The 27044-nt window shown below is 42.3% G+C and overlaps 1 protein-coding gene across 1 annotated transcript in view; it reads right to left on the bottom strand.

Annotated features, from left to right (window-relative positions):
* Nucleotides 1–27044, bottom strand: part of cdh4 (cadherin 4, type 1, R-cadherin (retinal)) — a gene marked incomplete at both ends in the record, with an annotated part of 154469 nt that overhangs the window by 74172 nt on the left and 53253 nt on the right. The window contains one exon of the mRNA XM_084315791.1: nucleotides 24084–24221. Within this exon, the coding sequence (XP_084171917.1) occupies nucleotides 24084–24221 (138 nt within the window). The remainder of the gene's footprint in view (nucleotides 1–24083; nucleotides 24222–27044) is intronic.

The following is a 27044-nucleotide window of genomic DNA, read 5'->3' as shown; positions in this document are numbered from 1 at the left end:
GAACTCTGTGTAGGTGGTGGTCTTGCCAAGTTAGACGACTAAATGTGCTATAAAAAAAATTACATCTCTGTAAAACCTCTGCAGTTCTAGCATTTCAAGGGAGGTTTAAAATGGCCAAAACCAGATTTATCTCTGAAAACAAAGCACACTCACAAGACTGGTCCAAGTGATTTATATCTGAAATCAAAGCACACTCACAAGACTGGTCCAAGTGATTTATATCTGAAATCAAAACACACTCACAACACTGGTCCAAGTGATTTGTCTCTGAAATCAAAGCACAACTGAAAGCACACTCACAGCACTGGTCCAAGTGATTTATATCTGAAATCAAAACACACGCACAACACTGGTCCAAGTGATTTGTCTCTGAAATCAAAGCACAACTGAAAACACACTCACAACACTGGTCCAAGTGATTTGTCTCTGAAATCAAAGCACAACTGAAAGCACACTCACAGCACTGGTCCAAGTGATTTATCTCTGAAATCAAAGCACACTCACAGCACTGGTCCAAGTGATTTATATCTGAAATCAAAGCACAACGGAAGACACATTCACAGCACTGAGGAAAGCTCTTGCTTTCCTCCATGGGGTGCTGAGAACAACACTGAGCGGGCAGGTAAGGACAGCACTAAGTAGGAATAAATGTCCCCAAAAACAGACTCCAACTGAAACAACACAGAGAGATCAGTCTGCTGTGCACAAAGCTGTTAGGTCTTTGTTACGCCAGAGCAGGGAGAGAGAGAGAGCGCTTTCGGCAACAGACGTCTGTCTATCCTCCTCGTTTGTCATGTCGTACCAAGAGAAACGGTGCGGGGAAGGGTTGTTTCTGGCAGTCTCTCTCGCTTTATTCAACCGTTGGGTTGTAGCACATATCCAAATCTCACGATAGGGGTGGAGGAGAGCGGGCCAGGGGTGATAAAACATACAAACCCTATTAGTAATAATAATAATAAGAAACGTTATGTGTATAGCACAAAGAAGTGCAGCTCAAAGTGCTTCACACGGGCAAAAATGACAGGTATACAAAATTGGCATAAAACTGTAGACATAAAACAAGTATAGAACAGACAAAGTCAAGGCAATCGAAAATGAAATGAAAATATAGTATTATCCATAGATGGAGTTGATATTGAGAGAGTTACTGAATTTCGTTTTCTTGGTGTAATTATGGATGATAAACTAACATGGAAATCTCACATAGCACATGTTAAAAAAAAGATGTCCAAGAGTATTTTTTTTATGAATAAAGTAAAGGATGTGTTGGAGTATGAAGCAATGAGAACACTCTACTGTTCACTCATCTCGCCGTATCTTAGTTATTGTGTTGAAGTATGGGGGAATACTTATGAGATTAATATAAAGCCATTATATTGCGTATAAGCTTGGCCAGGTCTCCCTTGCAAAAGAGATCTTGTATCTCAATGGGACTTCCTGGTTAAATAAAGGTTAGATAAATAAAAATAAGCGTCTTTGAGCATCTGGAAAAGCGCTATATAAAATAGATGTATTATTATATATTATATATATATATATATATATATATATATATATATATATATATATATATATATATATATATATATATATATATATATATATATATATTATATTATCACTCAGACGCAACCTGCCCTCCCTATCCCCCTCCACCCTCTCCTCTGACATACTATCCGCTCTCACCTTTGAGTGACACCTTCTCTGCTCTCCCCACAGAGATGGCAACCTCCACCCTTCTCTCAGCCCTCGCAACCTCCTTCGACAAGCTCTGTCCCCTCGTTGAGAAACCTGCCCGCCGTTCCCCACCCAGTCCATGGCTGACGGATGCAGTGAGAGAACAAAGACAGGTCCTGAGAGCGGCTGAGAGGAAGTATAGAAAGTCACGGCTCACTGCTGACATCAACACATATCACAACCTCTTGTTAACATTCTCCAAAACTATTACTAATGCCAAAGCTTCTTTCTTTCACCATAGGATCGAGGCTTCTGCCAAGAACCTTCGCAAACTGCATGCTACCATGTCCTCCCTCCTCACTCCCCACCCACCCCCTCCTCCCTCATCTTTCTCTGCCGAAGACTTTGCGATCTTCTTTGAGGGAAAAGTGGAGAACATCCGCAGCTCCTTCACCCAACCCCCACCCATTCCAAATACTGAATCGAGAACCTCATCCTTCACTCTGTCATCTTTCTCTCCCATTACAGAAGCCGAGACCCTGACACTGGTAACGTCGAACCGTCCGACTACATGCCAGCTGGATCAGCTACCCTGCCCACTCCTCCAGACCATATAGCACCAGACATCCTCCCATTCCTAACTGCAACCATCAACTCCTCCTTCAACTCAGGGGTGGTCCCCACCTCCCTAAAACAAGCCAGAGTCACACCGCTCATAAAAAAAACCAACCCTGAACCCCACCGTCATAGGCAACTATCGTCTTGTCTCTCTTCTCTCTTTTCTCTCCTTCCTTTCTAAAACACTTGAATGTGCTGTATCAAACCAACTTACAGCTTATCTCTTACAGAATGACCTCCTAGACCAGGGGTGGGCAATTAACTTTTCCAAGGGGCCACATGAGAAACCTGAACTGTGTTGGAGGGCCAAACCAATGATAACTTTAACTTAATTCTGCTCAATATTCATTATCTCCCATTGTAAAAATTGACTGCGGGCCGGACACGGACGCCCAAAGGGCCGGAAGTGGCCCGTGGGCCGTAATTGACCAGGTCTGTCCTAGACCCTAATCAGACATGGCTGACATCATACCTCAATGACCGCTCCTACCAAGTGTCATGGAGAGGGACCCTGTCTGCCACCTGCCCCCTGCGGACGGGTGTCCCCCAGGGCTTGGTCCTTCTCTTCTCCCTCTACACTAAATCACTGGGTAACATTATCATGTCTCATGCCTTCTCGTATCATTGTTATGCCGATGATACTCAACTCTTCCTCTCCTTCCCTCCCTCAGATATCCACGTCTCTGAGCGGATCTCGGCCTGTCTGTCCGATATCTCCGCCTGGATGACGACCAACCACCTCAAACTGAACCTAAGCAAAACAGAATTGCTCCACCTGCCAAATCCTCCCCCCTGACCGACCTTTCCAACACAGTCGAGAATGCAGCTGTGACCGCGTCCCCGACCGCCAAGAACCTTGGTGTTGTCCTCAACGACCAGTTGAACTTCTCTGCTCACATCGCAGCGACAACCAGAACCTGCAGATTCCTCCTGAGCAACGTCAGAAGGATCTGCCCCTTCCTGACAAAAGAAGCCACCAAACTCCTCGTCCAATCAACAGTCATCTCCCGCCTCGACTACTGCAACGCACTGCTTGCTGGCCTCCCGGCCACTGACACCAAGCCTCTTCAACTCATTCAGAACGCAGCGGCCCGCCTGATCTCAAACCTACCGAAGTCGGCCCATGTCACCCCACTTCTTATGGACCTGCACTGGCTCCCCATTGCTGCACAAATCCGCTTCCAGGCCCTCAACCTGGCATACCGTGCGGCAAAGGGAACCGCTCCCGCCTACCTCCGGTCAATGGTCTCTAACTACACACCCTCAAGACCCCTACGCTCTGCATCTTCTGGCCGTCTCAGACCCACTGCTATCCGAGCTCCGAGAGGGTCATCAAAGAGAACCTGCCTTTTCTCAGTCCTTGCCCCACAATGGTGGAATGAACTACCCACCCCAGTTAGGACAGCCGAAACCCGTCCAATCTTTCGCCGTCGACTAAAGACGCACTTCTTAAACCATTAAAAAAAATTACAAAACAATTTAACCCTAACTAACCTTACTCTCATGCACTTGTCCTAATAAACTAACCTACACTGTACATTTACATTTACATTTAGTCATTTAGCTGACGCTTTTATCCAAAGCGACTTACAAGTTCTGTACGACAAGCCATCAGGAAGGGCACAACTCTATCAGCTGAGCAACAATGTTCATCAAAGTGTTGAGTGCTACAGTGTAGGTTAGTTTATTAGGACAAGTGCATGACAGTACGGTTAGTAGCTGTAGCACTCAACACTTTGATGAACATTGTTACTCAGCTGATAGAGTTGTGCCTTTCCTGATGACTTGTCGTACAGAACTTGTAAGTCGCTTTGGATAAAAGCGTCAGCTAAATGACTAAATGTAAATATAAATTATATATACTACAGAAGAGGGCTGTAAGAATCACACATAAAGTGAATTATCGAGAACACACAAACAGATTATTTATTAAATCTAGAATAATTAAACTTGAAGACATGGTTACGTTTCAAACAGTGTTAATTATATTTAGGGCAAGAAATAAGATACTGCCAGAAAAGTTACAAAATCTTTTTCATTTAGAAAGTGAGTTTAGTAGGAGGAAATTAAATGTTAAACATCAGTTTGCACATACCACACTTAAACAGATGTGTCCTTCAGTTATTGGTGTACAATTGTGGAATTGTTAAAGAAATATTCATCTTAATTAATTCTCTTTTTTTAATCTGTGAATTCTTTGTTTCTTTGTATATTGTATAAAATTTAGGTTGTACGCCAACCATCAAGTGTTACTGGTTTAGTTCAGGAATAGGGGGCAGGTAATTATAAGATTTTTTTCTTCTTCCTGCTCCTTTTGCCCATGGTAGAACAGGATTTATGTGTTGTATGAGAACTGTATGATTTATATTACTTCCATGTGGCAAATAAAACTCTGAATCTGAAGGCAAGGTACAGAACACCAAATCACACAGTTTTTCATATCAGGATCCAACAGCGCTGTATTTTAATGCCATTATTATGTCACATTTATCATACTGTCTGACTAGCTGGACACAAGCCTCCTGTACAACACTACAATCTGTACAGGTAGTTTACCATCAGGCTGTGAAAGTAATAGACAAACAAACAGCCACCACCATTGTCATAGCATAACAAACCAGAATCTACTGAGCTGGGACAATCTTGTTAAATTCAAAGATGCCTGCCTTACCTATAAGATCCTACATGGCTTGGCTCCTCCCCCCTCTGTACTTTCATAAAACAGAAAGCATCTGCTGACAGATATACAGTACCAGGTCTGTAGTTAGAGGGGACTGTGTACTGTAGTTCCAAACAGGAGGTCTGCTTTTAGTCAGGCAGCCTTTTCCGTGAGAACAGCCCACACCTGGAACATTCTGCCCACATGGCTCAGGGAGTATCAAAGATACATTTAATTTAAATCGAACTTAAAATCATGGTTGAGAGATGGTCAAGTGTGCGACCATTTTAACTGAGGGGTTGTGATGTATTTTAATGTATTTAATGTATTTTAATGTATTTTAGTGTATTGTCATGTGATTTATCAACAGGCTTGTAATTGTAACCTACTGATTCCTACTGTGTTTTAATTATTGTACTATGTCTTAATTAGGGCTGTCAGTTTATCGCGTTAATTAGATTAATTAATTACACAGCAAATTATCACGTTATGAACATGTACTCAAAATTTATATAAAAAAAGATTTTTTTATTTTTATTTATTTAAAAAAAAGAAAGCATTTCATAATAACGTAGAATACACATTAAGATTTTTTTTTATGTGGTCCATTTTCATGTTCTTGGTATCTGATTCTAGGGACATCTATGGATCTCAGGGAATGTAGTCCCAGTGTCAGAAATACTGTGTCTGTTACTAGGCTTGAGTAAATTGGAATGAACCAAATGAGAATATCAATAAAAAAAAAAAATCTTTCACTGTGAATAACACCATGGTCAAATTGACCAGACCTGAAAAATCTAAGCAGATGAATAAAGGGAAGATGATTAAACAGAAGGTTCTGTAGATACAGTACTGAATTCTGCCATCCGGACACATGCCATTTGAAATATGATTATAGAATATAGAATATCAGGCCTAAAATGGTTATACGATTAAAATGCGATTAATTAGATTAATTCATTACAAATCCTGTAATTAATTAGATAGATTTTTTGTATCGCCTGACAATAGTCTTAATTATTGTAGTGCTCATGTCACCTGCCCCAGAGACTACAGTTGAAAATTAGCCAACCTGGCTAAACTGGCATTATTTACAGTAAAATGTTCCTTAATATGCACTGTCTCTGTATTTTAAACCAATAAATACAAAAACATCCCAATATGCCTCTTTGTTAAGGCTCAATCATCACTGATACACATCCTTTTAACTTTAGCTTTTGTGATCTATGATCATCACAGTATCAACTGTATTAGTATATTCAGAAGCCAAAGTTGGTGAACCAGAAATACCACCGCTGTCCAGTGTCTCTGGGAACGCAACGCACTGGATTAGGTGTTGTACCCCCCCCCCCGGCATTAGATTGGTGAATGACAAAGCCCAATGCAGACTGCGACGGGTACGCAGTGCACTTGATTAGATAGCGAACAATACAGGCTTCAGCGAGAGAGACGCGGCTAATGCAGAATACAGCCTAATGAGTTCTGTCAAGAACCATTGTCTTTTTGTAAATGCGCATAATGACAAACACGGCGCTCTCGCATCCGTGTCTCTGTTGGTGAAATGAATAATACATTTGGCATTTTTTTTTTCTCTTCTTTTTTTTCAAATTAGACACGATATACAGTATCTGCTTGGTTTACACTCCCGCCAGCAATTTCACTTAATTAGGGTATGTTTTCTCTCTGTCTCCTGTTGAGAGACGTGAGTTCTTCTCCTGCGTCTGTCATACACGCATAATTACTGAATGGCTCCAAGTCTACTGTGCCACACGGGAAGAATGAGAGAACGTCTGGATTGACAAAAGGGAAGAGACGGCACGGAGAGGCACCACTTTCATCCTGCAGTCACTTAGGTGCACGTGTGTACACAGTAGGCGTCTGTGTCTGTGCGTGTGTGTACACAAGGACGTGTGTGCATGTGTTTTTCTATGTATGTGTGTGTGTGTGTGTGATGTATTTGTGTGTGTGTGTCTGTGTTTGTATGTATGCGTGTGTGTGTGTGTGTGTGTGTGTGTGTGTGTGTGTGTGTGTGTGTGTGTGTGTGTGTGTGTGTGTGTGTGTGTGTGTGTGTGCAGGTATGTTCACATGTGTATATACAGTGCATGAGTGTAGATGTGTTCATTTGTATATGTAGATTTGTGTGTGTGTGTGTGTGCATACAACCCCTATTAGTAATAATAATAAGAAGAAACTTTATTTGTATAGCACACGGAAGTGCAGCTCAAAGTGCTTCACAGCAGCAAAAATGGTGTGTGTGTGTATGTATGTATGTATGTATGTATGTATGTATGTATGTATGTATGTATGTATGTATGTATGTATGTATGTATGTATGTATGTATGTATGTATGTATGTATGTATGTATGTATGTATGTATGTATGTGTGTGTGTGTGTGTGTGTGTGTGTGTGTGTGTGTGTGTGTGTGTGTGTGTGTGCAGGTATACTCATTCAAGTGTAGATGTGTTCATTTATACATGTAGATTTGTGTTTGTGAGAGTGTGTCTGTGTGTGCACATGTGCATATGTGTGTGTTTGTGTGTGCGTGCAAGTGTGTTCATATATGTAACGGAACGTAGACCAATCTCGGTCACTCTCTTTGTCTGGGAACGCCCAAAACCAAATTCGGTCACGCCCCATTTTGCGTGACATCCAGGCTTTTTTTACTGTCAGCGTTTGGGAATTTCATGCCGACAGGTAGGTGAAGTGAAATTATACTTATTTTAGAATATATATATCAAATTTCACGAGTATTCATCTATATTTAGTCATCTAAAGACTATTAGATATGAACGTATGTACCAGTAAAAAGTGGGAATTTCTAGAATGTGTTTTGGGCGACGGTGTTTACAAGTGTGCGGGTAGCCTCTCTAATCAATTTAACGTTATAGACAACAATTTCTGTTGTGAGTAGATGGCAGCATTGGTTTAAAAGGTGAAAATGTTATGACTACAAAATGAATACAAATTCCAAGACCTTTATCACCTAGTTGTTCACAGGTCAGCACCGGATTAGGAAAACGTGATCTGAACATCAACACAGGAGCGTTAAACTATTAATGCGACCTGAATATAGTGACCGAGAATGATCACCTAATTATCTTAACAAAAGTGCATCATTAGCATTATGTTTGTAGTCTAAAGGGGAACATAATGGTACAATTTAAGATTTTAATGTTATCCGCATATAAAGGACAAATAAAACATCGTTAATTTGTAAGAAACCTCAATGAAAACGGCGCAGCGTAAGTTATATTCGCTATTGTTAAAATGTGATAGAATCCTATACAAATTTGGACGCATTTGGTCACTGTGACGTTATACATACATGTATGAGTTTAGATGTGTTCATTTGTATATGTAGATTACTAGATTTGTGTTTGTATGAGTGTGTGTGTGTGTGAGTGTGTGTGTGTGTGTGTGTGTGTGTGTGTGTGTGTGTGTGTGTGTGCGCGTGCGTGCGTGCGTGCGTGTGTGTGTGTGTATGTGTGTGTGTCTGTGTGTGCACTTACACATGATATAAGTTGAGCAAGATGACACATTGTTCAGTGTTAGACTAAGACTCCCAAGATGCAACACTGAACGGCACAGGAAGTCCTTCATTCCGACAACCATCAGACTTTATAACGCATCACTGTGCCTCACTGCATCACTAAGCACAGGGTGACCGTACTATCTGGCATAATCGTCCTGGACTTTTATTTTATTAAATTTTTTTACACTTAGTACTGTACACTTACTGTATATATCTTAATATTTTTGGTTGTATATTTTATATTTTAGAATGTATATACAGCACATAACAATGTATATCCCGGACCGTATTTTATTATTTATTGTTACTTTTATTCTTATTCGTGACTTTCGTTTCTGACTACGTAAATGTTTACTGTGAGTGATCTGTAGAATAATTATCCCCTCCCCCCTCAAACAATCTCCCAGTCATGTTCCAAACCCCCTCCCATTCACATTGTCTCTCACCTGACACCACAACCTTCCCCCTCCTGGCCCCCCTCCTGGCCACGTGAACACTTTCGGCAACCAACATGCCCTTCCGCGTTTCTCTGATTGGCCGAGCGCGCGCGACGCGCTCCTCAGAGGCAGGAATACTAAGCTCCCCCTTAAGCTCCAGGAGAAAGGAGAGAGGCTGAAAACCCGCAGTTCTTGCCCGACTGATGGGAGCCGAATCCCGGATCCGATTTTTCTGATGAATACCCCCAAAACATGGAGGTTGCGAACGCAATTTATACAAATGGAAGTATTGATTGCGCCGTAACAAATCATTAAAAAAATATACCGTTAACTGGAATATGTTGTGCCTTTACACATATGTTGGATTATGTAATTGGTTTGTCATGACAAACCAATAAAAAAAACGCGATTTACCCAGTGGCTACAACAACACACAGTGACTACATGCATCATTGTTTACAATGAACGTTGGGGCTAATCTAAAGGACTGAACACGGACGCGTTAAACAGCAATCAATTAATTTAATATAACAGTCCGGTTCTGTGTTTGTTTGTGTCTGTAGATTGTTGGTGAACAACTAACTTTAGGTTAGTTTAACGCGTCTGTGTCCAGTCCTTTAGATTAGCCCCACCGTTCATTGTAAACAATGATGAATGTAGTCACTGTGTGTTGTTGTAGCCACCGGGTAAATCGCAATATTTTTATTGGTACATAATCCAACATATGTGTAAAGGGACAACATATGCCAGTTAACGGTATATTTTTTTTAATGATTCGTTACGGCACAATCAATACTTCCATTTGTATAAATTGCGTTCAGGACCTCCATGTTTTGGGGATATTCATCAGAAAAATCGGATCCGGGATTCGGCTCCCATCAGTCGGGCAAGAACTGCGGGTTTTCAGCCTCTCTCCTCTCTCCTGGAGCTTAAGGGGGAGCTTAGTATTCCTGCCTCTGAGGAGCTTGTCGCGGCTCATGCGCATGCGCGCGCTCGGCCAATCAGAGAAACGCGGAAGGGCATGTTGGTTGCCTAAAGTGTTCACGCCTCCTGGCCCCCCTCCTGGCCCCCCTCCAATCGAATACCTGGGCCATCCTACCCACAATCCCTTTCTCTCCACTATAAAGACCTATGTCTTACTGGATTCTAGGAGCTCTCTGGGGACACATCAGGCCAATGTCTCCATTGAGTCATCCGCCATAACTCTTGATTAACTTGTAACTGTTTGGGTATAATAAACCTGTGTTTAACCAAGTCTATATGTGACTAAGTACATTCATTGATCCGGTTATATTCCCCTACAGATCTGTAGTGCTGAATTTCCTTCAGGAAAATATGTCTATTCTATTCTATTCTATTCCATTCTATCCTATTCATTGTGTCATTATGACTAATGTGGTTGTTGCTTTCCTGGCAGTGAGGTCCACTCACCCTGCGGCTGGAGCGAGCATTAACGTGGTTGAGAGAGAGAGAGAGAGAGAGAGAGAGAGAGAGAGAGAGAGAGAGAGAGAGAGAGAGAGAGAGAGAGAGAGAGAGAGAGAGAGAGAGAGAGAGAGATGTTGAAATTTCTTTATTGGGAATAACCCCTTGAGATGAAACCATCTCGTTTTCAAGGGGGTCCGCAAAGACAATACAGAGTTATTTGACAATAATGTATAACAAAACAACAAACAACAAATAAGAAAAAAAAAAAAAAAAAAAAAAAAACTAGACAAAACAAAACAGAAACAAAAACAACAAAACAACAGAGTAAGCAACGCCAGCCAAGAAAATAAAGTAATCCAAAGATAAAAAGCATACAACAGTATATCAGCAACAACAACACACGACAAGAACATGAACTGTAACACCAGCTATGTTTAATCTATCTAATAATATTCTATTGAGGTCCAAAGCATAGGCAGATAGTCTCACCATGAGAGGACAACATATTTTTAAACAATTTAAAAGATGATGTTGATCGGATGTGGACAGGTAGATTGTTCCAGTCGGATGGAGCTTTAAACATAAAAGATTTTTTACCAGCTGATTTAAAGGTTTTTGGAACAGAAAAAAAGTGTTGAGTACAATGACGAAGTTGATAATTAGAAGTGAAAGGTACCATATACTGTTTAAGGTAATGAGGATAATTAAAGTAAATACATTTAAAAATAAACTGTAACCAATGTTGTTGCCTTCTTATTGTGGGAGAAGGGAAGTTGAGATTTTCATACATGATACAGTGATGAGTGTTGTATGAACAGCCAAGAACAAATCTGCATATACGATTGTAAATGGTGTTAAGCGGAACAAGGGTAGTTTTGGCTGCAATCATATATACTATATCAGCATAGTCCATTATGGGTAGTATGAGTTGTGAGATTAGTTTTTTTCTGACCGTAAATGTAAAACTATTTCTATTGCGGTAAAGAACACCCATGCTAAAGTTAATTTTCCTGATGATGTTATCTACATGACATTTGAAAGATAGTTGTTGATCAAGCCATACACCAAGGTATTTGAAGTGTTCTACTCTACGCAGTGATGAACCATCATGACAAGTAATATTATAAGGTAGATTTATTGTTTTAGATTTAATATTCTGAGAAGTACCGAAGAGCATTGCATAGGTTTTGGTTTGATTGAGGATTAATTTGTTAGCTGCAAGCCAGAATTGAAGACCATTAAAGTTTGATTGTAAAATTGACTGTATTTTTGGCAAGTTAGTTTGTGATGTGTAAAAAACAGTATCATCTGCGTAGAGTTGAACACTACATTCAGAAAAAATTAAAGGAAGGTCATTGATGAAAATAGAAAACAAAAGTGGACCTAAAGTTGAGCCTTGTGGCACACCTCGTTGCTGCATAGTTAAACTTGAGTTGTTACCTTGTATTGAAACACAATGTTGTCTGTTATGTAGGTAGGAGTTGAACCACAGTAGAGCATTACGGGAAAGCCCAATAGAATATAATTTGTCCAAGAGAAGATAGTGATCGACTAGATCAAATGCTTTCGATAAATCAATAAAAATTGCTCCTGTAATTTTGCTGTTATCAGATGCATATAGTATGTCATTCGTGAGTTTTAATAAAGCAGTAGTTGTGGAGTGATCTGAACGAAAACCAGACTGGTAAGGAGATAAAATATTGTGTTTGGTGAGATAGTCGGAAAGTTGTTTGTAGATAAATTTTTCAAAAATCTTTGCTATAGAGCAGATTATGGAAATGGGTCTGTAATTGTTAGGATCCAGTTCACTGCCGGTTTTGTGCAATGGAGTGATACGTGAGCATTTCCAAATTGAGGGTATTTCATAAGTAGATAGAGACATATTAAACAGATCACAGAGTGGATACATCAGAATATGTGAAGCTAGTCTAAGAAATTTGTTTTCAATGCCATCTAATCCAGGGCTGCTGCTCACTTTGAGATCATTAGTGGTATTGAGAACTTCAATTGGTGTGATTTTCCTGAAGTAGAAGGAGCTGTGACAAGGTGGTGCATTAAATGGTACAGATAAATGATCAGGTGTTGTTGGAGTACAGACAGAGGAGAAATGATGGTTAAAAGCTTGAGCAACTGAAAGAGGATCGTGTAGTATTATGTTATTTACTTTTAGCTGATTGTTACGAAGAGTTTTATCTGGTGCATTTGTTAATTTTTTAATATTTTTCCAAAATTTCTTAGGATTTTTAAAATCCTGAGTGAGAGAATCTTTATAGTAATTAGATTTGGCATTTCTAGTCATAGTTTTACTTTTATTTCTCAACAATCTATATTTTTCCCATTCCTCAGGATCTTTTGTCCTGCGAAATGAGGCCCAGGCCGTATCTCTCTGCTTGAATATATGAATTAAATCAGATGTGACCCAAGGAAGATGAATGCCCTTAACCTTCATGGTTTTGAAAGGTGCATGGTTATCGATAATTTTTGTAAGTTCTGAGTGCAAGAAATTCCAGGCGTCTTGAGGTTTTGAAATGATTTGGTACCGGTCCCAATTGACTAAAAGCAGGTCATTAATAAATTGATCAGTATTCATTTTCTTGTATTGCCTAATTTTTATAAATTTGGGTGGAAGTTTGGGTATTTAAATTTTTTTAAGAGAGAGAGAGAGAGAGAGAGAGAGAGAGAGAGAGAGAGAGAGAGAGAGAGAGTGAGAGAGAGAGACAACCGGCTCTACTGACCTGCAGCAACTTTCTACTGATTTCAGGGAAAAGCATGTCTCTATTAAAGGGGCACTTCACCAAAAAACAATGCTGATTTATTTAACTCAAAACTCTTTTTGCCTACATTCATGTGACAAAAGTATCCAGATTTCTTTTTAAATATATTTCACTAAATGACATATGCACTTTAGTTGGTTATGTGTATGTGTTTAGTACTAAAATATGGTCACGATGATGCAGGTTCTAAATCACTTCATCAAGAGTCATAACATAAGGATTAACCCATTCTCTGCCGGGCATTGTACCCATCCTAAACCATCCTCTGCCAGCTCTATTTGTCTATGGAGATGTTCACCTTCTATGCAGGGCTATAACTTTTTAAATTGTATTGCTAAATTGACATTACTATGGCCCATTCAACATCAATTATCTATCGTTCAGGATGTAGGAACGTTTTACTTTTTCATTCATACAAAAATACGGTCTAGAGTATAAATATGTTTTTATCGTTTTCTGCAGTATTTCATAGAACGTGAGATATAGCCATAAATGCATATATTAGACCATCAAATGCAGTTTGATACCGATCGACGCCAGATTAAAAATTTCAACTGTACACGGTCCTAGACGTTATGACTCATCATGCGCGGATGAACGGAGGGGGGAGGGGTCGTTTATTATTCCATGACCGGCGTTAAATGATTCATGTAGTATGGGTGATATATTGATCAGAGCAGTTTGTATCGAAAATGGTAAAGAAAAAAAAACGCTGAAACTCACCCCAGTCTCCTCGTAGCGTTGGGTGATGAGAGTGGAGCAAAAAGATCGCTATTATGGGATGTTGATCGATGCGATCCATTGCCGGGTTGTATATTACTAATACACGTCCAAATAATGTTGATTATTGAGTTATGGCAAATATCCATATCCACAGTGTCTGTATTGAGCCCCGGGACGATCACCGAGTGGCCGGACGAAAATAGGGGACGGACCAAGCACTTCCGGCCACTTCCGGTTTGGCAACTCATCGATCGGCCACGAGGTGGCGGTATTGAAGCGTTGCAGAGTTGAGCGGAGTCCTACAGCACCAGCCAAGACTCCGTGGGTGAAATGTGAATACCATGACGAAAATATGAAATATTGATCTCAAAGACGCCTTACGGCGTCATTGGCAGATTACGCATGGTGGAGAATGACGTGTTAACAAGTCATTGGCGAGCAATGGTTAACAGGCGCTATCATGACATGTTATATAGTACACTATTGCTCTGTGCCTTCAAGATACAAGTCAGGATCTTTCTATCATCGGGCATCAAGCTGATTGATTTTCTGAAATGAACTAAATGAGTTGTGGTTTTTTACGTGCTTGACTTGGCTGAGCTGCAATACATGAGCTCCATCAGGGTTATGACTGCCAAGCCGCATCATCAGAAACACCCGAATATGTCCTTTTTGACACTGCCGTTCTCTCAGTGTAGAGAAGCACATCTTCCTGTGACCTCAAGCAATAGACCACCGCAACACTTCTGTAACGCGGTGTAAGTGCAGTGGTCTATTGTGGCGAAATGGCGAAATTTGCACACGAAACAAAAGAACAGAAGGAAACGCAGACGTTTTTAGCCGCAGTCGTTGGTTAGAATCAACTGGTATTGTGGCAGATTATCAACTCAAATAATTTAGCTTTTGTGATCTATGACCACAGTATCAACTGTATAAGTATATTCAGAAGCCAAAGTTCTACAGGTGAACCAGAAATACCACCGCTGTTCAGTGTCTCTGGGAACGCAACGCACTGGATTAGGTGTTGAGTGTAAAAGCCTCGCTGGTGACCACGCTGCTCCTAACAGGATATTTGAGAACTACTGTTCCCTGCGTTTCCATAGAGCCTCTTGCTAGCGCATGCCAAGTGTTTGCTAGTGCCATGACTAGCGTGCGCCACCCTGATTTAGCTTCGTGGGGCTATAAACCAGGGTCAATGTTAAAAACTACTGGAATTAATATTGATTCATTGATTCATATGCATGTGTTATTGCAATGTCTACTCTCATTCAAGAGCTGGACAGACGATTCTGATTGGACTTTCCCCATACCCTTCACCAAAATGGCAAATGGTGCATTTATATAGCAGCTTTTATCCAAAACGCTTTACAATTTGGTCCTCACAATTTTACCCATTCACTCACACATTCACACACCGACAGCAGAGGCGACCATGCAAGGTGCCAACCTGCTCATCGAGAGCAGTTAGGGGTTACATTTCTTGCTCAAGGACACTTCGACACGCTGCCCGGGAGGAGCGGGAATCGAACCGGGAAAATCCTGAAACGGGATTACCAGACAACTGCTCTACGTCCCGAGCCACCGTCGCCACATACTAAAACCCTGCTCCACCCTCTTGCCCCTCAGACCAGAGGCTATACAGTAGGTAACCTACACCCAACATAATGCTCATCAACTCCAAAGTAAAACAGCGGGCGTGATGAAGCCAGAGACAGACAGGGGCGGAGCCAGAGACAGACAGGGGCGGAGCCAGATACAGACAGGGGTGGAGCCAGAGACAGAGAGGGGCGGAGCCAGAGACAGACAGGGGCGGAGCCAGATACAGACAGGGGTGGAGCCAAATACAGACAGGGGCAGAGCCAGAGACAGACAGGGGCGGAGCCAGAGAGCGACAGGGGCGGAGTCAGAGACAGACAGGGGCGGAGCCAGATACAGACAGGGGCGGAGCCAGATACAGACAGGGGCGGAGCCATATACAGACAGGGGCGGAGACAGACAGACATACATACAGGGGCGGAGCCAGAGCCAGACAGGGGTGGAGCCAGAGACAGAGAGGGGCGGAGCCAGATACATACATGGGCGGAGCCAGATACAGACAGGGGTGGAGCCAAATACAGACAGGGCCAGAGCCAGAGACAGACAGGGGCGGAGCCAGAGAGAGACAGGGGCGGAGTCAGAGACAGACAGGGGCGGAGCCAGAGACAGACAGGGGCGGAGCCAGATACATACAGGGGCGGAGCCAGATACAGACAGGGGCGGAGACAGACAGACATACATACAGGGGCGGAGCCAGAGCCAGACAGGGGCGGAGCCAGAGCCAGACAGGGGCGGGGCCAGATACAGACAGGGTGGCGGAGCCGTTGCGAGTGGAGCAGCTAGTCTTGTTGGCCGCGCTCAGGCCCTAACAGCTGGGGAGCTCTTATCAGAGCGCACAGCTGCAGCTGTACTGGCACGTCTGCCGCCGACGGCCCCCACCGCGCCGCACCGGGAGTCACAGTATGTGACGCCGACACACTCGGAGACACTCTCTGCCTCTGAGCGGTGCGGCAGACGGCGTCTGTCTATCTCTTTCCCAGAAAGTCTGGAAGATCCAGGCCAGGCGGCAGGTCTGGATGGCTGCTGGAAGCTGTGAGGCGGCTCTGCGTTTGTTTCATTGAATTCAGATGAGATGCGGCATGTTGTGCAGAATATTATATCAATTCAAACATACATAAATATATACAGTACATACTGTACATAAATACGTACCAATGCAAACACATACATTGGTTCCCAAATTTCACCAAGGGGATTAATAAAGGATCAACTTATCTTATCTTCTTACATACATATGTACATAGAGCACATACTGTACATAAATATATACCACCAATACGTATACATACATGGACACGTAAATATATTGTAGCGACCCTGGGATTTGGGTCGGTTGGTCAGTTGAGCTGTCACTCAACACTCTGCCATCCCGGTGCTGGCGGCGTCGCTATTGGACGTGCCTGCCGCGGGTTGACACCAGTCGAGAGTGCACAAGCCTGGAGAGGTATAAGAGGGTGTGGCACCCAGCGTGCGCTCTCCTGGGGCATGGGAAATGGTAGCAATGAATCTGATACTGCAACCCGTTTGAGAACTGTGGCAATAAAGACCTGAACTGAGAACATAACATGATGCTAAGAAGCATTTTTAGAAACGTTACAATATGCATTACGCTAGGGCTGGGTGACATGGCCAAAAAAATATATCACACCCGAGTTATGATTCCAATGGATTCTATTGAGTTTGTGGATGAACATATCTTTCCACAGGGCCCTTTTTATCACATGGGATACTATGGGGAAATTATTCCGCTAATGTTACCTGCTTTGTAGCAGGTGTTTTAGTTTCCTGCCTTGTGCAGCTCGCAGTGCCACACACTTCTCCCACTTTCAAACAAACAAGGCAGTCATCCAAGTTGTTTTTGACGGTGAACACAATGGTGGTGTCCATTTCAAAATGCATTTTTCAGCATCGAAAGGCCCAAAAAGACAGAATTCTACTCACATCAAGATTATAGGCTCAGAGAGTCGAGACCGGAGTGTGAAGTGCATGGTGCTCCATTTTGTCAAAATCGTCTAATGCGTTCTAACAAATGAAAGACAAAAACATTTGAAATATGATGTTATGTGTGGGGTCCAGGATTTGGAATATCTTTTAGTGCCTGACAGGCATTACCCCTGCCCTCATTAAAATGTTATGTCACATAGCCTATGTTTCCATGACCCAGAAATGGCTTCATCCCTGAAGTAGATGATGCAGTGTTACTGTTTTTTCTCAAGACTGGTGTATAAGAAATGGTCACATGGGCTGGGAGAACCAATGGAAAATTCCTATAGTTTCTAATAGTCCAGTGTGCTCCGAAGAACGGGGCGTTAGACAGACGCGTTGGTTGCGAGTAATGGTGGATAGAGGCGCTGGTTTTATAATAAAATGGCAAAAAGACAAAGGTATAATGTTCAGTGCAAACATTGAATCCAGTAATAATGTGATGTGTCCTACGTCTGGGAGGATGGGGTAATAATTATGAGAATAAAAAGTAGGCCTATGTCAAATCATTAATTAATTAGACGCCGCTACATGGGCAGTCCACACATGTATTATATATAATGGAAAGTAGAAAATACTTTTACAGTTTATTATGCCAGCTCATTTATTTTGATCCATTTTCTGCCTCTGCCACAAATGTATGTCTTAGTTATAAGGTGGTCTGTCACAGAGTTAAAAAAATTTCACTATCAACTTAAAAAATTAGCCATTGTTTTTGGTTCTAACCAGCCATATAATGGCTTCGGGAAAAAAATTGGCCTGAGGGCAAACTTAATTGCCGACCCCTGGGCCCTGTTCGTCGTACCTGGCTAACTGAGTTAGCCGGATAATTTTCAGGATAACTTGACATAAGTCAGACCTTTTGGTTCCCCGAAGCACGTTTGTCTAAATCACTATGGCAACAGATCAAAAAGTTTGAACCTGCTCCAGCGCAGGGTTTAGTTCAGTTAGCTGGATAAACTGGCCATGCCCTCGCAAAGAAATGCCAGCTCCCTTCCTCACAGATCCCATTATACCATTCTGAATTATGTTTTTGTGCTTCGTTTTTCTAGAGGGGGCTTTTGAAATGTAAAATAATATACCTAAAATGCTGATAATAAATCATATTCAGCCTATGGATTTACTTTGTCCTAAATAATGCACGTCATAGCTATACGGCGCTCGCGAGTTGCGACACACACTATGTGGTTATTTTAATAACGGAGCATTGCAAATGTGAATTTTTTATGAATAAAATCGGGCGTTTGGCTCTGATTCGTTTCATAATCTCCGCTGTGGATGTATTTACTTAACGGAGCGCCCGGATTGTGTTTCATTCAAGCATAAATTGAAGCGTCTTTACGCGTGGATTGTGGATGTGAATTACGACAAATCTGAATCTGTGGATTGTTGAATTGTATCACTGTCACTCACACGTTATTGTGATATTGTAACTGCTAACTGGGATTAAAATGTCTGAGGAGATGCGCTGTTTTACGGATTTGATGACGTGGACGTGACTTGAGAAAAGTGACGTTTTGATGAATTAATTTGAGAAAATGCATTTATCTGTTCAAGCACTGTTATCTGATGATGAACAAGAGGGTGATGAACATGACTGCTGTCACTGGTATAAACAACTTATAGCTAGACGAAGCAATATTCCTGCGGGTTGGTGGTGCGAGGATAGTGGCATGGGGCAGCGCTCCACTTGTGAAAATTGTTGGTGGTTATGAAATGACCTACAAGCTAAGCCTCATAGAAATAACCACATCATCAAAACATCACACCCCTGTCCCATAACTCCAGGGGTCCCTTTCACACAGACGCTAGGGGCGAAAACACCCTGGCAATTTCACCATGTTTGAAGACAGCATGCCGGATCAACTCTGACCCCCCGTTCGGAGTTCGTACCTTTCACACAGAACGGCAGAATAATGGGGTAAGATTCACACCTTGAACAGAACAACACACACACAGAAACACACTCACAGACACACACGCATACGCACACGCACACGCACACACACACACAGTTCCAATAAAGTGGGCCAGCTGTAGTGTGCCTGCCAGTGAGGATATGTCAGGGACCGTAGCCAGATAACTGCAGACACACTGAAGCCACAAAGGGCCTTGCTGGCAGAGGGAGAGACAGAGAGAGAGAGAGAGAGAGAGAGAGAGAGAGAGGAGAGAGAGAGAGAGAGAGAGAGAGAGAGAGAGAGAGAGAGAGAGAGAGAGAGAGAGAGAGAGAGAGAGAGAGAGAGAATGCTAAATTTGAGAGAGAGAATGGAGAGAGAGAGGGGGGGCACTCCAAAGAGCATGTCTATGATCTCTCTCTCTCTCTCTCTCTCTCTCTCTCTCTCTCTCTCTCTCTCTCTCTCCTCTCTCTCTCTCTCTCTCTCTCTCTCTCTCTCTCTCTCTCTGCTCTCTCTCTCTCTCTCTCTCTCTCCTCTCTCTCTCTCTCTTCTCTCTCTCTCTGTATTTCTCTATCTTTTTTGTCTCTCTACCTCTCTCTATCACTCCAACCCACTCTCTCTCTATTCCTCTCCTCTGTCTCTCTCTATCACAGTTGGATTCATCCACTCACCCCGCCTTGCCCCCCCCCCCCCCCTCTCCACCTGTCAGTCAGCCTTTACACCCCTGGTCTGAGTGATAGAGATCAAACAAAGAGATTCTACAGCAGTGTGGGTTGGGAGGGAAGGTACTTCTTCATGTGTCACATCGTGCAGATACACCGCTCACTGAAACCAACATAACATGCTGTTCTCCTTTAGAATAAGATCACTTGTTGCGAATGGCTATGAACACGGAGTGTCCTAACAGCTGTTCGATTTCAGCGACCGTTCCTCCTGCTACGCTCATAGCGAGGGGGGGCGTACTAGTGTTAGGTCAGCGGCCAATCAGAGCGCAAAATGGGAACCCGGAAACACGGACGCGTTGGAAAAAAGGCTACACGCGGGGGGGTCAGCTCTGGGGGCTTATCAGTGTGTGTGTGTGTGTGTGTGTGTGTGTGTGTATGTGCTGTGTGTGTGTGTGTGTGTGTGTGTGTGTGTGTGTGTGTGTGTGTGTGTGTGTGTGTGTGTGTGGTGTGTGTGTGTGTGTGTGTGTGTGTGTGTGTGTGTGTGTGTGTGTGTGTGTGTGTGTGTGTGTGTGTGTGTGTGTGTGTGTGTGTGTGTGTGTGTGTGTGTGTGTGTGTGTGTGTGTGTGTGTGTGAAAAGCCATTTTGCCAGTCCTCACACCAAACATTTTTAAGGTTAGTGTGATGGAGCGGCTCCGTCACTGACTGCGGGCAGTGCGCATGACTGTACAGACACACACACTCATTGTCTGTCTTTCCATATACCATATAACTGTATAATGTAATGTGGTGCGTTTCATGTGGACAGCGCACATGGAAACACATATGCCGCGGAGCAACGCACACACACACACACCAAACATTCCCTCCTGTCAGTTTTCCGAATGTCCGAATGCGCACAATCATTTCATTCCGTTTCCGTGGTTATAGCAGAATGACGTTCATTCAGCAAGACGTTCATTCATCACATCACATACACATTTATTACTCACATTGTCACGATGCATTCGCTTCCCTCTGCACTTATCCTAGGTTGACGTGTTGGCCAAGCCGAGGCACACATGTCCGCCAGGTTAAATGGGAGGGGTTGGCGATATTATTGTATTGTACTGTTTACTTGTTTATCTTTAATTCAAACAGTTGGAAAGTATGTGTGATATAGTGGAGGATATATATTGTGTGTAGGATTTGGTTTAATGTGTTAATAATAATAATAATAATAATAATAATAATAATAATAATAATAATAATAATAATAATAATAATAATAATAATAATAATAATAATAATAATAATAATAATAATAATAATAATAATAATAATAATAATAATAATAATATGTACATCCTGTTTACAGCCTAGTGGGAGGGGCTATTGGATATAAGAGAGCTGCTTTGGCCCAGGGAGGTCAGTCTTGAATGGACTGAGTTACAGTGAAGGTAACCGGAATCCCTTGAAAAACGTGTTGGTATTGCTTGTAGTGGAAGTAGTAGTGGATATTGTGTATGTAGACATTGTGTAGTGTTAAGTATTAAGTATATTGTGTTTTGTTTATTTGTTTTCTCTTTTTCCACTTTTGTTAGATATAGTAAGTATTAGGGCTGCAACTAACGATTATTTTGGTAGTCGACTGATCTGTCGATAATTTTTTTCGGTTAGTCGACTAATCTAAAAAAAAATTATATAAAAAAAATATATATATATAATTTTTTTTTGTTATAATTTTTTTATAACATTTTTTTTTGTTTGCACTACCCTATCTTTGTGAAAGTGGCTTCTCAGCTCTGGTCCAGCTGAAATCAAAGCAGAGGAACAGATTGGATTGGAACAGTGAGCATGACCTCAGAGTTGCTGTTGCTGTCTACCATCACCCCAGACTTTGAGACTCTTGTCAGGAGGCAAACAACATCCCCAGTTATCCCATTAGTTCCCTGGGATGTTAAGCTAAGAAGTCTGCTAAGAAGGATATATTTATTATTATTATTATTATTATTATTATTATTATTATTATTATTATTATTATTATTATTATTATTATTATTATTATTATTATTATTATTATTATTATTATTATTATTATTATTATTATTATTATTATTATTATTATTATTATTATTATTATTATTATTATTATTATATTTCATTGTGTTTTTAGCCCTAGTTGCACTTTTGTTGCAACCCCCAGTTATCCCATTAGTTCCCCCAAACTTACTGTCGGTCTGTTATGTTAAGCTAAGAAGTCTTCAGCTGGACCAGAGCTGAGAAGCCACTTTCACAAAGATAGGTAGTAAAAAAAAAAAAAAAAAAAAAAAAAAAGAACAAGAATTATTATTATATATTTTTTTTAACGACTAATCGTCAACGAGTTTTTTATGATCGACGTCGTCGATTATGTCAACTAATCGTTGCAGCTCTAGTAAATATAGGGTATTTTGTAGGGCTGACCCCTATTAGCCCTAGTATTTTGTTTTATGTTACTTTCACTTTTCACATTTTTTGTAAAACTATATCACCTCTGCACTTTTGGGAGGCGGGAAATAAAAACCCACCAACGAGATCCTTCCGACTACGCCTGTTTATGAGAGATTCAAAGGAGTTCGAGAGAGGACCCCGTCACAGTTAGAGTTAGGGTTAGGGTTACGCTTGGGCAGATAGTGTGTATGGTGTTAAGGTCAGGGTATAGGGAATGACTGTAAGTCAATACAATGTCCTTACAAGTATAGTAAAACCAGTGTGTGTGTGTGTGTGTGTGTGTGTGTGAGTGTGTGTGTGTGTGTGTGTGTGTGTGTGTGTGTGTGTGTGTGTGTGTGTGTGGTGTGTGTGTGTGTGTGTGTGTGCGTGTGTGTGTGTGAGAGTGTGTGTGTGTGCGTGTGTGTGTGCGTGTGTGTGTGTGTGTAGTGGGGGGGGGGTCAGCTCTGGGGGGTTGTCAGTGCGTGTGTGTGTGTGTGTGAGAGGTGTGAGTGTGGTGTGTGTGTGTGTGTGTGTGTGTGTGTGTGTGTGTGTGTGTGTGTGTGTGTGTGTGTGTGTGTGTGTGTGTAGTGGGGGGGGTCAGCTCTGGGGGGTTGTCAGTGCGTGTGTGTGTGTGTGTGTGTGAGAGTGTGAGTGTGAGTGCGTGTGTGTGTGCGCGTGCGCGTGTGCGTGTGTGTGTGTGAGAGTGTGAGTGTGTGTGGTGTGTGTGTTGTGGGTGTGTGTGTGTGTGTGTGTGTGTGTAGTGGGGGGGGTCAGCTCTGGGGGGTTGTCAGTGCGTGTGTGTGTGTGTGTGTGTGTGTGTGTGTGTGTGTGTGTGTGTGTGTGTGTGTGTGTGTGTGTGTGTGTGTGTGTGTGTGTGTGTGTGTGTACATGTGTGTGTGTGTGTGTGTGTGTGTGTGTGTGTGTACATGTGTGTGTGTGTGTGTGTGTGTGTGTGTGTGTGTGTGTACATGTGTGTGTGTGTGTGTGTGTGTGTACATGTGTGTGTGTGTGTGTGTGTGTGTGTACATGTGTGTGTGTGTGTGTGTGTGTGTGTGTGTGTGTGTGTGTGTGTGTACATGTGTGTGTGTGTGTGTGTGTGTGTGTGTGTGTACATGTGTGTGTGTGTGTGTGTGTGTGTGTGTGTGTACATGTGTGTGTGTGTGTGTGTGTGTGTGTGTGTGTACATGTGTGTGTGTGTGTATGTGTTTGGTGAACTTACAGTCTGACTCCTGACAGGCAGCTCTGTGTGGTTGTCAGTGTGCGTGTAGTGGGGGGGGGGGGGGGGGGGGGGGGGGGGGGCAGCTCTGGGGGCTTGTCAGTGTGTGTGTGTGTGTGTGTGTGGGGGGGGGGGGGGGGTCAACTCTTGGGGCTTGTCAGTGTGTGTGTGTGTGTCTGTGAACTCACAGTCCTGACAGTCAGCTTTGCGTGTGGTTGTCAGTGTGTGTGTGTGTGGGGGGGCAGCTCTGGGGGCTTGTCAGCGTGTGTGTGTGTGTGTGTGTGTGTGTGTGTGGGGGGGGGCAGCTCTGGGGGCTTGTCAGCGTGTGTGTGTGTGTGTGTGTGTGTGTGTGTGTGTGTGTGTGTGTGTGTGTGTGTGTGTGTGTGTGTGTGTGTGTGTGTGTGTGTGTGTGTGTGTGTGTGTGTGAACTCACAGTCCTGACAGTCAGCTCTGGAGGGTTGTCATTGATGTCAGTGATGGAGATGAGGGCGGTGGCCGTGTTGGACAGACCGAAGTTCAGGTTACCCTCCATGTCTGTGGCCTGGACAATGATGGTGTACTGGGACACTTTCTGGAGAGAGAGAGAGAGAGAGAGAGAGAGAGAGAGAGAGAGAGAGAGAGAGAGAGAGAGAGAGAGAGAGAGAGAGAGAGAGAGAGAGAGAGAGAGAGAGACAGACAGAGAGACGAGAGAGTGTACAAGCTGTTAGAAAGTGGCATTGGACCTCATGAAGTCAATGTACACCAACAACACATGTGCTGTGAGGTTTGAGGAAAACCAGACAGATTTCTTTCCTCAAAGCCGTGGGGTTAGACAGGGATGCAGTTTGAGTCCAACCCTCTTCAACATATACATTAGGGATGCACCGAAAATCCGGCCACCGGAAATTATAGGCGGAAAATGGTTAAAAAGGCTCTTTCGGCTTTCGGCCGAAAGGGTTTTAGCACCGAAAATATATGACCGAATGTTAAATAACGTGTTGTTGTGATGACGTAATCAAAACGCGACTACAGACATAGCATGCGCAACGTGTAACGTGAGCAGCTTGGCAGCTCTTCCTGCATTCTACAGCCTGTGATAACTAACTCCTCTTGGGAGTAGGGATGCCCCCCGAAACCCGGTTCTAAACTAAATTAGAGTATTGATATTGATATTGATAAGCTCCGACGTTAACGGTACTGCTATCGGTAGTCTCTAGGAGCGGATTAGCTACGGAACTAACAGTGTACATCCATCTGCGACGCAACGGTGGCAGCAACATTTGAAACGGAGTAACGTTAGCGGTATGTCGAGTTCATACTACACTACACGTATGAACTCGACATTACTCCGTTTCCATGAAGTGTTTAATTAGCAGCAATCTGTTGTTGAAAATTTAACGTTAAACCAGAAATGGAAATGAGAGGACAGGAAGCCGTCATGAATCGTTGTAGTCATATTGTAGTCTTTTAGTCTTATTAACTAAAAGATTTTAACAAAATAAAAAGCAGCAGCACTATTGCATAACTGAGTCATGTTTGCTATGTATCTCTTTCTTTAGGGGAGTAGGACATTTGTTTCACAGTTTTAGCATGATGTTTTATAGATGGCTAGGTTAAACACAGGTTTTTGTATTTAAGAGGGGGGATTTGATTGAAGTTTATTTCAAATATGCAACACAACAAACAAACATCAAGTACATCAACACCGCTTGTGTGTGTGTGTGTCTTTATGCAGATCTTTATGCAGTTTTAAAGCACCTTGGCTTTGTTCTGAATGCACTTTGTTGTAGTTATCCTACAGAGAAAAGAAAATGCACTTGACTTTAATGCACATTTTGTTGTATGCAAAGAGAACATGTTTAAATTGTACAATCGTTCAGCAGTCAGTCTGGAATTAACGTATGCATTCAAAAGTGCTGAATAAATGTTTTATGGGCCCATAATAGTGATTATTAATATTATTTAAGTTAAGTTTTGCCATAATCATGTCTTTTGCCATAATCAGGTAGCCAAAAAAATAAAAAATACATTATATATATATATTCATATTAATAATTTTCGGTCTTTCGGCATTCGGTTTTCGGCCAACTGTTTCCTATTTTCGGTATCGGTTTCGTCCAAGAATTTCCCATTCGATGCATCCCTAATATACATTCATATATTCAACAAACTGCAGCACCTGGCATCCCCCTAGAAAACACAGAAGTCAAATGCCTACTGTTTGCAGATTACCTGGTGCTGCTGTCTCCAACAAAAGGGCTACAGCAGCACCTTGATCTTCTGCACAAATTCTCCCAGACATGGGCACTGACAGTAAATCTAATCAAAACTAAAGTTATGATATTCCAAAAAAGGCACAAACAACAACACAACCACAAATTCCTCCTAGACACAATTTCCTTAGAACACTAAAACACTACACCTATCTCGGCCTAAACATCAGTGCTACAGGGAACTTCAAACAAGCTGTGAACGACCTGAGAGACAAAGCAAGAAAGGCTTTTTATGCTATCAAAAGGAACATCAATCTAGACGTTCCAATCAAAATCTGGCTCAAAATATTAGAACCCATTTCCCTGTATGGTTGCGAAGTCGGGGGCCCCCATGCAAACCAAGACTAAATGGGACGAACACCCAATTGAGACTCTGCATGCAGAATTGTGCAAATCCATTATCCGCACCCAACGGAAAACACCAAATAATGCATGCAGAGCAGAATTAGGAAGATACCCATTAATTATCAAAATCCAAAAAAGAGCATTTAAATTCTATAATCACCTAAAAGAAAGTGACCCAGACACACTCCATAACAAAGCCTTCACCTACAGATAGACCCTTGAGAAATGCCCACTCAGCCAGATGGTCACAAACACAAGCAGAGCCAACAGACAGAAACCACACTGGACTAAACCAAATTATAAGAAAACAAAAAGAAAACGATCTGACACATTGGAAAGAATCAACCCAAAACCAGAGCCAATTTAAATGCTATTGGCCCTAAACAGAGAGTACACAGTGGCAGAATACCTGAGCACTGTGACTGAGCCAAAACTAAGAAGATCCTTCACTAGGTACAGACACAGCGAGCACAGCTTAGCCATCGAGAAAGGCCGCCATAGGCAGACCTGGCTCCCAAGAGAAGACAGACTATGCACCCACTGCACACAAGAAGAGGTGGAAACCGAGCTACACTTCTTAACAACCTGCCCACTATACCAAGACATCAGAGACATATACTTCCCACAAATTGCAAACACCCAAAGAGACTTTGAAAACATGGAAAATAACTCTAAACTCCCATACCTACTGGGTGAAATAATACAATGTGCAAACACAGCAGCAAGATTTGTGAGCTGCTGTGACAAGAAAAGGACATCCAACGGAATACAACCACCATAAAGACTGTCAATCATAC

Source organism: Notolepis coatsorum, assembly GCF_963971535.1.
Source record: "Notolepis coatsorum genome assembly, chromosome: 6".
NCBI classification, from domain to species: domain Eukaryota; kingdom Metazoa; phylum Chordata; class Actinopteri; order Aulopiformes; family Paralepididae; genus Notolepis; species Notolepis coatsorum.
Note: the sequence above shows the minus strand (reverse complement) of the source record. Positions and strands in the feature narration are given on the sequence as shown.